Source organism: Ptychodera flava, chromosome 21, assembly GCF_041260155.1.
Source record: "Ptychodera flava strain L36383 chromosome 21, AS_Pfla_20210202, whole genome shotgun sequence".
Classification (NCBI taxonomy): Eukaryota; Metazoa; Hemichordata; class Enteropneusta; family Ptychoderidae; genus Ptychodera; species Ptychodera flava.
In genome coordinates this window covers 19,844,117-19,858,970 of record NC_091948.1, presented here as the reverse complement: position 1 = coordinate 19,858,970, position 14,854 = coordinate 19,844,117, and the positions used below count along the sequence as shown (strand labels likewise).

The window sequence follows — 14,854 nt, the reverse complement described above, 5'->3', positions numbered from 1 at the left end:
CCTTCCAATATTTACCGCTTGTCTCTTCTCAATCGCCGTTTTTCAAATTATATATATTGCACTGTACTCGATCGTTACCTAGTGACAGACAAAGATGGCACTGTGAACACTGATCGATGTCCAACCGTCTTATCTGTTATTGTAAAACCCGTGAATTAACGAGACCGATAGAAGGCGATCAACGCTTGGAGTTGTGAGTTTTACCCATTATCCGTCGATGTTCCGTCATGCAAGTAACTATTTATCTGTCAGTCTTCGCGCTGACAACTCTATGCCTGGTCGAAAGTACGGGTAAGTTTCACTACTATCCCTGTAAGATAAATTGTTGCTTGGGGGTCCGTCTGTTGCCGGGCCTTGGTGTACACGCCTACTCTGTTAATTGAACGTAATCGGCATTTTTAGTTGGACCCACGCATCTGTTTTTGTTTTCGTGCACAGTTACAGCAATTCTCAACTGAGGGAATCACTGATTTTTGTTAATCAAGACACCTGTAATATTTGTTGTAAATTTTATCCGCATACAATATAAGTGCAAGCGAATCATGGGTTTTTCATCTCTACACTATTACCTTGATGTAGCAGACATTGTGAAGTAAATTTCACTGGTCTGACGCACGCCATTCCTTCATCACATTACAAACAAGAAAGCTACCTCTCACGTACACTTGATTCATGAAGCCCTTTGAAAAGACACTGTGGCAGACGGACTCTCTGCTGGTCAATGTCATAGAGTCCGTGTCGAGTTCACGACGTCATGGAAACGGTTAGAAAATTGCAGACATTGTTTCGACTCAATGACAACCACACACATTCTTATCTTGCAATTATACGCACGTGATCATCGCAAGAAATAAAATGTTTGTTTGAACCTCGACGAACTCGCTCTTTCAATGCCACAGCACTAAACAAGATTTGCTAGCTAAGCTGTACATATGCACTGGCACTTATAGAGCAAGGCACTTTTACGCCTTATAGTTTGTGCCACCAAGTTACGCACTGTTTGACAGTTATATATCAAATCAACATCTGACTCCAGGGAAAGAAAATAACAACCATGGTGTTAAGTTATTCTTAAAATGGAACATTGCAGATCTTGTATTATTGCAATTGCCCTATTTGGTCTTATTTTGGTGTTCCATCTTGCAAAATGTGGGTCGACGCAACTACGGACACAAAGTCCACTGAAACTCTTGGTGCTAAGTTTGTTCATGTAGTGTGGCAGAGGTGCGCATGCGTAACATAGTTCAAGTAGTGTTATCACCTCATTGCCTGCTTCAAAATGTAAATAGGTCGCCGTATTAATTTCGTAACTGCACACATATTTTTACGATCAGATCCAATAAGTTCTGTATGACAAAAGGCCAATGTTCATAAAGTGCTTATCTACCAAACCCATTCCGGTTAAGAGTGCCTTGTCACTGAAATATTTTCCAAGCCCATATTTTTCTCCATTTATGTATATGCTCCTTCCAAACAAATAGTGAGTTGAAGATCTACTTTATCAACTGATGGTCATTGCATTGATTATCAGTTGATAATCATGTTGGAAACCTAAAAATTTGTTTGTATCGGCATTGTTATCGATTTGGTCACTGTATATCCGTTGCGGAGATAGAGTTAGACTGTCGACAGTTCCTTGTGCCTTTTCTGTCTCTTATTGGTGTAGTCTTTCGCATATACGACGGGGGAGGGGGGTGATCGCAAGCGTAACGCCCAAGGCGCGAGCCGTAAGTGCCGTAAGGCACGTTGTGTTTCGCAGCTCCCGGTAATGCTTGCGGCATTCCCCACCCCTGTATGTGCGAGAGATTACATCAATAGTATAGTATAGTAAAGAAAAGGCACAACGGACTAGACTGTCGATAGTCGCGTGCACTGAAGGCTTACGCAGGCTACCGTATCATATCCTCAATGTTCTTTCACTGGAATAAACACGAGCAACTGCATTGACATTTATTCGTTTTCTGTGCACGGAAAATATGCTATTTAAAATATCCCTTTCATTTATTTAAAACCACTGTCTTCAAGTCTCCGCTCCTCGTGTTCAGGAGATATTCCCATAAATTGAAATACTAAAAAAACATCCGATTATATTATAGAGGCGTTTGCATGTTTATTAACTGTAAACCTTGCGGCAGTTTCGTAGCCCCGCAACTCCCCTAAAGGATTTTTTGTGTGGGGGAGGTGGCCAACCCTCCCCACAAAAAATCTTCAAGCGGAGTTGCCTCCCCCACACAAAAAAAAATCATCAAGGGGAGTTGCGGGGCTACGAAACTGCAGCAACTGTAAACCGAGATTTCATCCCTGCTTTCCCGAGAAAGTATTGGGTTGCTGATTTCAAAATTATACCACATGAATGCATGGTCGAAATCTTTTCAAGAAAAACTGATGATACGCTGTAATTATGAGGTTCATTTTGTATTATTTGGCTTTGTTTGTACAGTGGGAATTTGCATATGTTCCAACACGATTGTAAATGTTGTTGACTTCTATGAGGTGGAAGATGGCGATGGACTCCACATTGTGTGGGCCCATGGAGTCAACAGCCAAAGTCAGCTAAAAGATGCCCTCAACGGTAGGTTTTACATAATTTTTACCATATTTCGATTACCTGTTCGTCAGGTTTGGACTATGCATGTATAGGTTTATTTCTCGCTGTCGATCTTGCACAGAATGTTGTGCAGCAACGTGTTTTTATTTAATTGTCCCTTTTCAGCCCACAAGATCATGTTTCTGACATAAAAACAACCAAATAGGAATGGAGTGTCTACATGCAGTGGCCGAAATTGACAAGCTGCAAGATGACAACAATAAGCTTACTACGATTTTCTGTTCGCCGTGCGTACCATAGACTTGGTGCAAGTCGGTTAATTTTCAGAAAGTTAAATTGTTTTGCTACAGTTTCTCTTGTGTCTCTTCTATTTCATACAAACCAATTTGAAATTTGGCAGCCCAGGTCAGGTTTTCCTTGCAATCGAATGCACTACCTTTGAGTCTGCGCAGTGGCGAGTCCGTTTCTGCCGGGTAAAACTGTCCGGTATGCCTGTATCGCGTTCACTCTCACTCTCAGTTCAGAAATAACATACTGAACCAAGTCTGCGCGTACCACACTGTTATATATTTATATTTACTTTGTTTTTAAGGCGAACGTGACAGAACTGGACGCGTTTAGTCTAGATAAACACAGAGGAAGATTGGAAACAAAACTTTTCTTATATTTGGCCTTACTTTATTTGCATAGAAAATAAAACAGAGACTTTTTTCCATTCTCCTTTGCAGATGACACGATGATGTTAGAAGGAGACATAGTTTTGGAAGGTATGGGAACGCCAAACGAAACAGACACCCCTGTGATGGCCCATCCACCTATTGTGTATAGCGACATTACACTCGAAGAATGGATCTACAACACAACAGAAACAAACAAAGGAATGAAACTTGATTTCAAGCAGATCGAAGCAGTTGAAATATCCATGAACATCGTCAAGGACATGGAGTCAAGAATCCACCAGCCGTTGTGGGTGAACGCTGACATCGTTCGAGGGCCGAACTCGGAAAGCGACCCAATCCCACCTGTTGAGTTCATTACAACATGTAACAGGATCTTCCCCTTAACGGTGATGTCACTCGGTTGGACCACCAACGCGGGGTTGCCATGGGCACCGCCAGAAGAAAATATGTACTCGTGGACTATGATCTATGACAACTTGATGTACACATATCCACTTGAGAATCCAGTCACTTTCCCTGTTCGTGCTCTCTGGGCAATCACGTCCTGGCAAAAGTTTGTTTGGTTGTTGGGACTTCGGGACGACTTTTCGATCACTGTTTGGCACGGATCGGGCGACCAACTCGACGAAGATGGTTTAGTGGCTTTACGTAAACATGGCGATCCTAGGCGTATATATTATGACCTACCGGACTTAATAATGGATAGATTTCTAGAAGCGCTTAAAAAGTACGAAAACGTGACCGTAGAAATCGATAGAATATGGGATGTTGGTTCGTGGAATGGACTGTCGAGTGGTGCAGTAGGCGACCACGTGTATCTGAGTCTTGAAGGTGCGGGATTAGCCGGGTCACACCACGGCGTATTCATCGAGAGCAAAGCAGAACACAAGCCATCGTCATTGCCGACTGAAATCCACGGACAAGTTCAATTCGTACCAAAGGAAAGGCACCACACGTTCCAACCTGGCGCAGGGCTCGAGATCTACCTTCGCAGCGCCGGGGTCAGCAATTTGAAATCTGTCATCGGCGGAATAAGAATCAATATCGCTCATGACGGAAATGTTTTCATCGAGCCAAACGAGGAAGGAGGCGACGAGTCTAGAGTTAGCGGAAGCGTGGTTCAGACAGACTGCTACGAATTCTCTGTGACGGACAGCAGCGAGAGAGGGACCGTCACAGCGAAAGTTACTCCTGCGCGATGTAGCGATGGACATGGCGGACAACCTCCGGATTTCGAAAGCGTTGAGATAGAATTCGAACCTTCCGGTGACCATGAATTCTTCTACATCGTCATGACGAAAACCGGGGATGAACTTGACATTGTACTGGAAGACGTTCACGTATTGCCATCCGAGGTTTCAACGGCATGGAAACAACGTGTACATTACCTATTTGTGTTTCTCCCTTTGCTCATGCAGACGACATTCCAGCAGCTACAGTGACAAATCATATCCACACCCTTTTCATCATATATTGGACAGGGATGAAAGCTATATTAATACCTGTAATCGAACTTAATATCGCGAAAGTTTTAAAAAAAGGTGAAACTATTAACTTGTAAACCACCTGAAGGATTTTAATGCAAATTGTTAACTGTGGTAGTTTATCGTTTACACAGCCATTCTTTTCGATTTCTTTAGATAAAAACAGGTAATTTAACTTTTGACACAAAATTCAAAAAACTTTTAACCAATTACATTTTAACGTTTGCTAAACCCCAATTGTGCAATAAATGGCAATGCCGTAGAAATGATGATGTTCGGCCCCGTCTTGGACCGGGCAAGCAGCTTTCGGGAGCCTCGTAAGGTAGTCTTCACTCCTCTTCTCGCCTTTAGCTGAATTTATGTTACTTGGGGCCCCGCCAATCACGGTGAAAAGGGCTGTGTGTTCATCGATCATGTGGTGGGGGACGTAGCCAATGAACATACAGTTCTGCCATGCAGAGCTACGTGAAGTGATGTAAATTATCTGAACCCCCTTTCAAAGAAAAAATGTCACGATATCCTTGATCACTACTTTAAATAGGAACATCCCCGAAGTAATAGTGTGAAATCTACTCAAAGACACTGGTAGTGCCTGCAATAGCAAAACCTGAAATCCTCAAAATAATGAGGACTTTTCGCTGCGACACCTTGGCGTTGGGTTTTGTCAATAAGATTTATTCAAAAAATAATTCATAACAAGGGTACAATCCAAGTACATCAAACTACACCAATTTATTAAATGTTTTTCGTAAATCTGTAAATTGACAAGTCAATTGATAAAGCTTTTCTTTCATTTAGCAAAAGTAACACCTGTATAGTATTATTACCCTTCTTGGCCACAAACAGAAGAAAGAAAAATCTTTTCCTTAACCAAATAAGCAAACCTATCTCAAACTTAAATGGAAACACAAACTGAATCAAAATATGTATATTTCAACAAGGAAATCCATGTCCCATAAGCCATGGCGTTACGGAAGAGCTACAGTGCATGATCAATTATCGATATATCATGATTTTTCAAGAACATTTAAAGTACTCCACCAATGCACTTAAAATCTCTCTTCCGTATCGACGCTCAACGAAAAAGACGTAATCTTGGGCAAAGTGGAACGCCAGAACTCTTAAATCATACACCAATCATTTTCCAAATCGACTCTCTGAATAAGTCTTCTGTATTGTTTAAATATGCCGCTCTCTAAAAGTAAATTTTCCATTATTAAACGTGATAACGATTTGTTGAAAAAAAATTATTAACGTTGCATTTCTGTTACCAAACACAATACAGCACTGATAGAATTGTAAACTTAACAACATTGATTGTTGAGGGCGCACTTGTATTAAGAACACTAGGATCTTCGAGTGCTGCAGTTGAGGATATACACCCAACACAGATGAGTAATAGTCAAACTAACAAAATTAAAATGTTTGATTCGCGGATTTGATACATTTTAATTTCCCAAATAATACACATTAACGTCACCAACCTAAAAGATCATGTGACCAAGTGTCATGAAGTTAGTCATCGGCCTCACTCGGATGATAGATAATAATAGAAAGATTTTGGTACAAAATGCTGAGTTTATTTGATACAAATAAATAGTTGGTGATACGCAGGGTACATTGTAGACGGGTTACACGTGACAAAATGACAGCCTCTGCCTGACTGTAGATATTGAGATACTTCTCTACATCAGCTGTAGGCTACTATAATGAATTAATTCAACCGATGTGTACCTTCGCACACAGAATTTTACCCGGAAAGTACTTAAGCAACATCTGTGTTACGCATCATCGGGATCAGATATCATCATTGCTTCCTGTCATTTGAGTCATTGACCTTCAACTTTAACGCGGCTATTAAGGCTGGACGCCGGCCAAAAATGGTTCTAAAATGCTGTTCATGTACGCAGTCAATTTATACATATCATCTGAACCAGTCCTTTTTCACTCATGCCGACGGACATTGTCGTTAGATTGGTAGTAATCGACCGGCCTTCATCATAATGTCATGCATGAAAGTCAAACAGTATTGTCACAGTTCCGTACATAAATATGAGATGGCCTCCATAAAGAACTAACGCAGGATTTAATTTTGCAAAACCTTAAAATGAAATTGTAACATCAAAACCGATCAATTTCGCAAAGGAATAATCAGTCAGAATTTTCATAGATAATAAATTCGAACCACAACAGTAATCTACGAGGAAAAGCTTTATCGAAAGGTTACAATAGCTCGTGGGCGTTGGATACAGAGAAAACCATCAGCATACTTACAATATATAATCAGAGGTCTGCCATTTTGGAAATGACGTCTGCCGTCTTGCCTATCGTATATAGCTCAGAGGACCGCACTTTCCAGTTGCGTGACGAGTCCCATATCTATGCTTTCTCTGGCTTCATTATTTCCAAGGAGAGCCCCCGAGAAGAGTTCAAAAAATGTCAGATGGAATTCGGGTCAAAGAAACTGGATTACTAACAAATCAATTCTTATCATCACAGGAGCAGAAAAGATGACGATTTTTTCCTGCAACTTTGTTAACTAGCTTACGTAACTGTATACGAATAGGACTGAACGTCAGCTGAGGAAATTACATTAGCTTTAACCTTGCATAAAATCTGACACAATCGAGCACTCGTATACTGTGTTCGTATCGAAATAACAGCCACCCCTACCTAGTCATCGAGCGTGGGCATGCGCAATGCCGAGAAAAATTGTAATAATATCGAAAGTTGCTTTGCTTTTTTTTTTCAAAAAGAACTTTTTTTCAAAGAGTGAGAACCAATGACCTGTAATATGGCGTTATCTGCGAATTATCATTTGGCAGCATAAATGTAATCAAACAAAATTAGGCAAGAGTTCCTTTAGGCCCCGTCGTACCTGGAAATCACTTTTATTGTGGACTTTCCTGGAGGAAGCACATCAAATACAACGTTTGGAAGGGTTTTGAATTAGCGTTAGGGGTAGTTTTAGGGTTAGCATTCTTAAAAGTGTTGTATATCCTACCTAAGAAAAAAATGGGGGGAGGGGAGGGTGTTTAAGTAACTCTTTCCAAAAATTACACACAGTGTCCCTGAATTTCAGACTAGGGCAGATCGCTTCAGAAAAAGATGGCAGATAACGATATTTCCAAAAACAAACAGCGATATATCAACACCAAAAACACGCGTAAGTAATTCATGTAAAGCAAAATAATAATCAAAAAGTCATCAAGTTATTTTCCTTCGTCGAAAACTTGCACCGCCTTTCACAGATACCGTAGTGCATCTGCACACACAAATATCTCTCCTCGACATCTCTGCCATCTGTCGCATGGACTCCGGTCTCCAAGACAACTTCATCGATCAAGTCTTCTCCTTGGCATCTATCATCATTATTCCACGACCTTCTACTCAAAGTTGGTGCGCTCACGCTCCTGTAATCCGAAGTGTTGACGTAAGTGGGCGTCGTCACTTTCCGTTTCTCAGTACTTGCTGACAGGAAGTATCGAGTGCCACCTTGCCGTTTCCCGCGCACGAGGCTGCATCACCTCGTTCCAGTGTGCGATACCTGATTCAGTGGTATCGGGTCCGACAAGGACGTGACCGAGAACCCCGTCACGAGAGTACAGTCGCCCCTTCATCACGATGAATTCTAGAGAATAGTTATGGACTTCGTTACTCGAACTTCAAAGAGAAAAGGCTCATTCCACACTGGCGAATATCCTCCATTAGTTCGCGTCTCTTTAGAATCGACCACTTTGCCTCGTCTTGTAGCATTAACGATGACGTAATGATCTGAAAATAAATAATATCTAGGTTATCGGAAAAACAGATAAGGCGTTTCCAATATGCCATCGAAAAATAATGACCGATATATTGACAATAGATGCAACTTTTGATAATGTTCTCATGACTTTTGTCCCAGAAAAGTGAATTTCTTCTTTTTCGCCAAAGGGATGTTCTACAACAAAGAAAATGGCCTAGCCTTGCAATGCAAAGACGATGCAATCTGTACAGTATACGCAGTGTTATTGTTGACAAATGAATTCTAGTCTGGACTTAAACTTCAGATGTCAACAAAAACATATGGACATGTTGCACATATAGGTTATGTTCACAAGTCGAAACTAAGCATTTCGACCTGACTTTGTGACATGACCAACATTTTTAAATTTTAATTTTCAAATTCATTACGACTCTGAGCTAGCGATCGTCAAGTTCTATTTTAAAAACGTATAGGGCCTAGAGGGCCAGATGTACAAGTATATTCTTTTTGTCTATAGTTTACATTATTTTTACATCGTCCCTGAAACGTTGAGTGGTGCTAGCCTTTCAACAATATACTTCTTCATACTTTACTTTGCCAGTAAACTTTTCTTTTATTGAACATCCATTACATCCTCAAAAACCCAGTCCCAGGAGTCCCCGCCATGACAGCGACATTTACCGGCGCGGACTGACGATGATTTTATGATCACGTGACTGAACGACATACGTCCATCCGGCCAAATCACATGAGACCTAATGTAGACATACAGCACTGATAAAACATCCGCCATGTTGGAGGAATGGCAGATGACTTGATAAACTGTCGATGTCATTTGTATTCAGGCTGGTTTTCAGGCCGACGACAGTCCGTCGCATGGCCTCGAGCGGCTCACCTTGTTGTACCAACAGTTTTTGTCACTTAGAAAAGACTGGAGCAACGCGACTCAAATGTGAGCGGAATCATCACGGACACGTCTGCGAAAACGAGGGAATCGTTTTCTGATACTTCATTAAACACTCATGAAAAGACTATTAAAATTTAGCGAATCGAACTATATCATATCTTCCTACACATATGCCCGTATTCTCATACCTATCTTATCGCAAAAAAATATAAACATGTTGACCTACATTAAAGCGAGTTCAAACACCTCCCACCCATACCTACAAATAGTACTATAAGTCCTTTAATTAAAAAGTGTACCGTTTTCCGAGGTCGCTATTACAGAAAATACGCGCAGAACTTTGAAGGCTTTAGGAAGTAATTCTGCGGCGACTAACGAGCTGGAATTTCCACACAACACTGTGTCTAGCACGTTAAATGAGTCGAGAAATTTATTGCATTACCCGATTCGAAAATTTGTCAACGAGAGCCTTGTCGCAATGAGAACGCACGGCAGAATACATAATCAAATGAGAGCTTAACCTTACTTTCTTTGGAACTCATCCCAAAGTAAATGTGTCTACATCTTTCTACATCTTTTTTTAATGTTTTTGGATCTCTGTCAACCACCTCTGTGCAGGGGCAGTAAAGGAATAGTTATGGAATGGAAGTAAACACTGAGAGAAAAATAATTTGACGAATGCCCGACGCAAGTGCTTGCCTCAACTAGGAATTCCCTAATTTTGCAATTTTTGCTTCTCACAACGCCAGTTGGTTTATCTAGCAAAAGAAACTCACGATAAGGCGTTAGGCCTATAGTAGATCTGTTAGAGCGTCTCTATGGGACGGGTGACTTTCGATTTGACATTATGGAACTTTGTTAGAAGACCTCTCTGCTCAGATTTTTAATGAATGTTTGATGCCGTATGTATCTTTTTTTCAACTTTTCCTTTATTTATGAATCACTAGCTATTTACATGTAAAATGACCTCCGGTGTTAAATATGTTTGACGTGTGCTTGATGGATCACTTCGAGTTTCAAAGTCTGGTGCGAAGGTTGGAATAGATTCGGGAACATCTGGAAACATGTGCTTTGAAGCATATTGAATATGAATTCAGGTCCTGACCCTAAATTTACTCGAACACAATAAAAAGCAACACCTCAAGATGTCAGCGTATACACGACCCCATTACAAACGTGCACAGTTTATTTATATGCGTACGCAAGGTGACTATAACAAGTTGAATGTAAGGGGGTGGATTTCCTCCGATAGGGGACCTGTAACCCCTCCAATCTTCCCCGTTTGGTGATACAGGGAACACGATACTGTAATAAATCAATAATATCATTGAACGTTGACTTAAATTGTTGCCCTATTCATTGAATAATTTCAGTAAAAGTTTGTGTACACGTTACGTTTGTTGTGTGATGTAGCCATTACGTCATCAAATACTGTGTATTGGTTTATATCAATTTTGCTCGAGCACGCCAATCAATACAAAAGACTCATGACTATGCTGTAAAAAACGCATGCTCAATAAGTGCGCTCCTAAGAAGCTACGCATCAAATATCAAAGCTATCAGACCAGCGGTATCTGAGAAGGATCTGTTTGACCATAAAATTAGAAAATCAGCCATAAAGATTTGCATATGCAAATTTCATCACCGTTTGAAGAATCTTGCATTGGGTCATCCCTGGGAACTTACAAACAAAATCTGATTGCTATTAGACAGACGGTTACAGAGAAGAAAATTTTAAAGAAAAATTAAGCAAAATATAGAAAAATTCCCCAAAATCTACATAAGCAAATGTTGAAGCAATTTTGATCACATTTAATCAGGGCATCCCTAAGAAACCGCAAATCGAATTTGAAAGCTGTCAGACCAGCGGTATCAGAGAAGAATCTCTTGGACCGTAAATGAGAAACTAGGCCAAAAAAATTCGCATATGCAAATTTCCTCATCACTTGGTCAACGTTCAGTCATCCCGAGTGACCAAATTGTAGACCAAAAATGAAAGATTCCTGAGCAGTGGTTTCAGAGAAGAAGCGCAAAGGTCACAGTAGACGACGGACGACGATGGAAAATCAACATGTCTGAATTGCTCTCCGTCGCTGACAGCGTGGCTAAACATACGTTCAAAAGTCGTTTGCAATATGTTCTTCGAAAACTTGCAGAGAGATAGAGGGTAAGAAAGACATTCAGTTTCGACAAGCAAGAGGACTCTGGTATTTTCCTTGCTGACAACATTTTTGTCGGTTTTCAGTAATCTTGTCAAGTCTGATAACGTGCACAGTCGTCACGTGTTCAGTTGCTTTGACGTCAATGCTCAGATATATTACAAATAAGCCTACGCCGACAATAGCGAATCCCGATGAAACTGAAACCTAAGCTGAATATCCTCAACAATTTTTAGGTGTTCATGTTATTGATATTTTCAACATTATTTTTTGTGACCTATCCTTGACGTGACAATTTCAATATATTCCCCGTAAAAGGTTAGCAGATTTTGATTTCAAATGCATCAGTAATATAATGCGATGTAACACTACAGACGTTTCCTCGGATATTAGCAAACACCCGCGGACAAGGTAAAAGAAAAAACACCTCCCTATGCCTTCTAAGACGGATTTCCTTCAAATCTAGGATGTACGTTTGTACACGTTATCAGCGTGTCACGTGTAATCGCTGACATTTATAATATACCAACCTGCAGTTCCCGGCATCCAGTTCGTCTTGCCGAGATTCTCAGCTTTTCTCACGAGGACTTTCATTCTATTCGAGGCTGCCTGATATTGCAGCAGTACGAACAATTCACCGTAGCCGACGTGAATTTTCCCTCTACTTCTTCTCTTCGCTGCGACGGAAGCCGCAGATTTTGATCTCTGACAGAAACAAAGAGCGAAAACTACTTTACTTTGAGAATGCAAGGCGTATCAACACTAAGAAAAGCTCACAAAAGACCTTAGTATGTCGAAAATCGTTCAAGACTGGCGTGCGTGTGTCGATGGTGAAAGCAACACCGCTCTTTTAGTCCCGGCTTTCGAGTTCTGTACAGATGAAAGTTTGTTCCAGTCTTTTCTACATTGTCTTCCTTCAATACTGACAATTGTATGCACTAACACTTCCGATTTTCAAATGTCTACCATGTCGACTACCGTGTTTCCATTCTTGCCTCCCCACTTGATACGTCTAGTAAATTAATTTTCTCTTCGATCGTCCTCATTAAAATGTCAGGAGGCTTACAATCGTACAGTCCATAGACCCTAGAGTTTTTTTTTCTAGAGTCACAGTCCCTGTGTGTGGACCGACTTGGCTCACATTGCGTGCTTATGGTTATCAGTGTTCAAGACAGACTTTCCTTCGCTCTTTTCTACAAATAACGATATTCGGAATTTAATGTGCTAACGTACGCCCGATAAAAAATCGATCTACTATCTTACCCTTCTTGTGGTTTTGCTTCTGTTCGGATTCAACTCTTTGGAGTAAGTGTATGGTATTTCAGAAGTAAGATCAGCATCGGTGCAAGGAAACATGACCTCACCAATAAATCGTTTCTTTTTCTTCCAGAATTCTTTGATGTAGACTTTGAATCTCAGAGTCGATTTGTCGATCTCGTCGATCGTCAGGCCCTGGAATTGGAAGTGCTCGTTGAATTCCGGTTCGACGGACTTCTTACAGACGTTCGTTCGCAAGGCCTCGGGAAACTGGGGAAGAAGGTAAAGTTTGACGAAAGAGTCACAGGTCGAACCACTTTTAATGGGTAGGTTAACGACCTTTGTTACTGTGACAACTAGAGTTGACTCCACTGGTGAGTAAAGGATGTTAAAATCAAGCCTTGGAAGAGGACGGTTGGAGCCTTCGTCGGCAGTGCCGGACAATTCTTCGGTTTCCGTACTGTAATTGCTCCAGTCCGTAAATGTGGTTGGTGAAGGCGGCCGTGACGTGTACGGGGAAACGTAATTGCTCCCAATGGGCGACGCACACGCACTGTTTTGCAAACCAATCATGGAGCCCGTTGATGAATTTCGTCGGATTTCACTTCGCTCGTTGATCAACCTCAAACTGTCAAACAGCAGCTCCTCGTCCCCGGAGTGCCGTTTTGGCGATAATTCTCTGATTTCGCTTTGGCCTGTTGTCACTGATCGTTGAAATGGAGAGCTTCCCATCTCAACGCTGACTCTTTCCGGTCGTATTTTTTCCCTCTCTGACGATTTCTTCGACCGCCAGCACAGAATACATCCGAGGATGAGGACGAACGACAAGACCGCCGCGCATGCGCCGAGGATGTACTGGACGTAAACTGTAAAGAAAGGAAGATTCAAATAAATGGGCAAATTTGATACAATTGCCATCAACATGTATCGACAGTGTGTGCATATTGATGTCTATTAGATTGCGATTTATCTTTACTTTTCTGGATGACTGTTACAGAACAAAAGAATGGAGTGGAGTTTAGTGTTTTGTTTGAAAAACAAAATCAAGTGAAACTTTCATTATCTGACGTGAAATCATAATTTTTACATTTTAGTTGAGCATAGGTACCATCCTTCCAGTTACGGGTGAAGCAAGATATAACTTGCAGCGATAGAAAAACTGTGTCATTGCAATTGACCGTGTAGGTCTAGCTACATGCGGGTAATCTCCTGAATTAACAATTCATGCCGGCAGTGCAGCTCCGATAAGCATAAGTCTTGTTTTCCCCGTGGCCATTCGAATTAAGTTACATGATTTGGAAACGCACTAAACACTTTGAGGGGTGTAATGGTGAAATAAGCCTCGACGAATTCAGCCAGGCCACGCAACATATGCTCCAAGGTGTGGCATACGATTTCAAGAACTTGAGACCGCGCTCATGTGAGTGATAGGGCGAATTTGATCGTTTGTGCAACTTGGGGATAGACAGAAAGAACGTCTATCGTTACGAGAGTACTGTATTCTAGATATCATGCAAATTAGACTGATAAGTGTCATCCGTAAATCGCCGTTTGTCTTTGAGTACTTGTCTCCTGTTACTTTTTTGTGTTCTCTTCGATTGGTTAATAGTTATAATGTGTGTTAGTATTTGTTCTCACTTTGTTTTCCCCCTCTCACCACTGCCTCAGAAGCTCTAATATACAGTAACCAGCGATATTTTTTTACCATATCATGCAATTGGGGAGAGAGAGAGAGAGAGAGAGAGAGAGAGAGAGAGAGAGAGAGAGAGAGAGAGAGAGAGAGAGAGAGAGAGAGAGAGAGAGAGAGAGAGGGGGAGGGGGAGGGGAGGGGAGGTATAGAGATTGAGAGAATGATAAAGAGGCTATATAATGAGGGGAGGGAAGGAGTTGAAGCGTCGAGAAGATAGACGCGGAACAGGCGGGGAGGAATGACAGACAGACAGTACTAGTAATCAAGAGGGACAAGCGTACAACGAGTTAACCATATATTTGTACACCCATGAACCGGAAAAAGCAGCGAAGAGAGAAGATCAAATTTGACGGTTTTTTCACAAACTCTTGTATTATGCACATG

At 41.2% G+C, this 14,854-nt stretch overlaps 2 protein-coding genes across 3 annotated transcripts in view; one reads left to right on the top strand and one right to left on the bottom strand.

The window, feature by feature from the left end:
* Positions 1-146: 146 nt before the first annotated feature.
* LOC139121660 (protein FAM151A-like) lies at positions 147-5,959 on the top strand. The gene is made up of 3 exons (XM_070686737.1): positions 147-291; positions 2,441-2,572; positions 3,277-5,959. The coding sequence occupies exons 1-3, from the start codon at positions 228-230 to the stop codon at positions 4,668-4,670; spliced, it is 1,590 nt and encodes a 529-aa protein (XP_070542838.1). The 5' UTR covers positions 147-227; the 3' UTR covers positions 4,671-5,959.
* LOC139121661 (synaptotagmin-7-like) overlaps positions 5,367-14,854 on the bottom strand; it is a 28,032-nt gene continuing 18,544 nt past the window's right edge. For both annotated transcript variants that reach the window (XM_070686738.1, XM_070686739.1), the window contains exons 2-4: positions 12,787-13,646; positions 12,054-12,228; positions 5,367-8,486 (exon numbers count right to left, since the gene is read on the bottom strand). In XM_070686738.1, the coding sequence (XP_070542839.1) occupies positions 8,344-8,486; positions 12,054-12,228; positions 12,787-13,646 (1,178 nt within the window). In that variant the 3' untranslated portion in view covers positions 5,367-8,343. The remainder of the gene's footprint in view (positions 8,487-12,053; positions 12,229-12,786; positions 13,647-14,854) is intronic.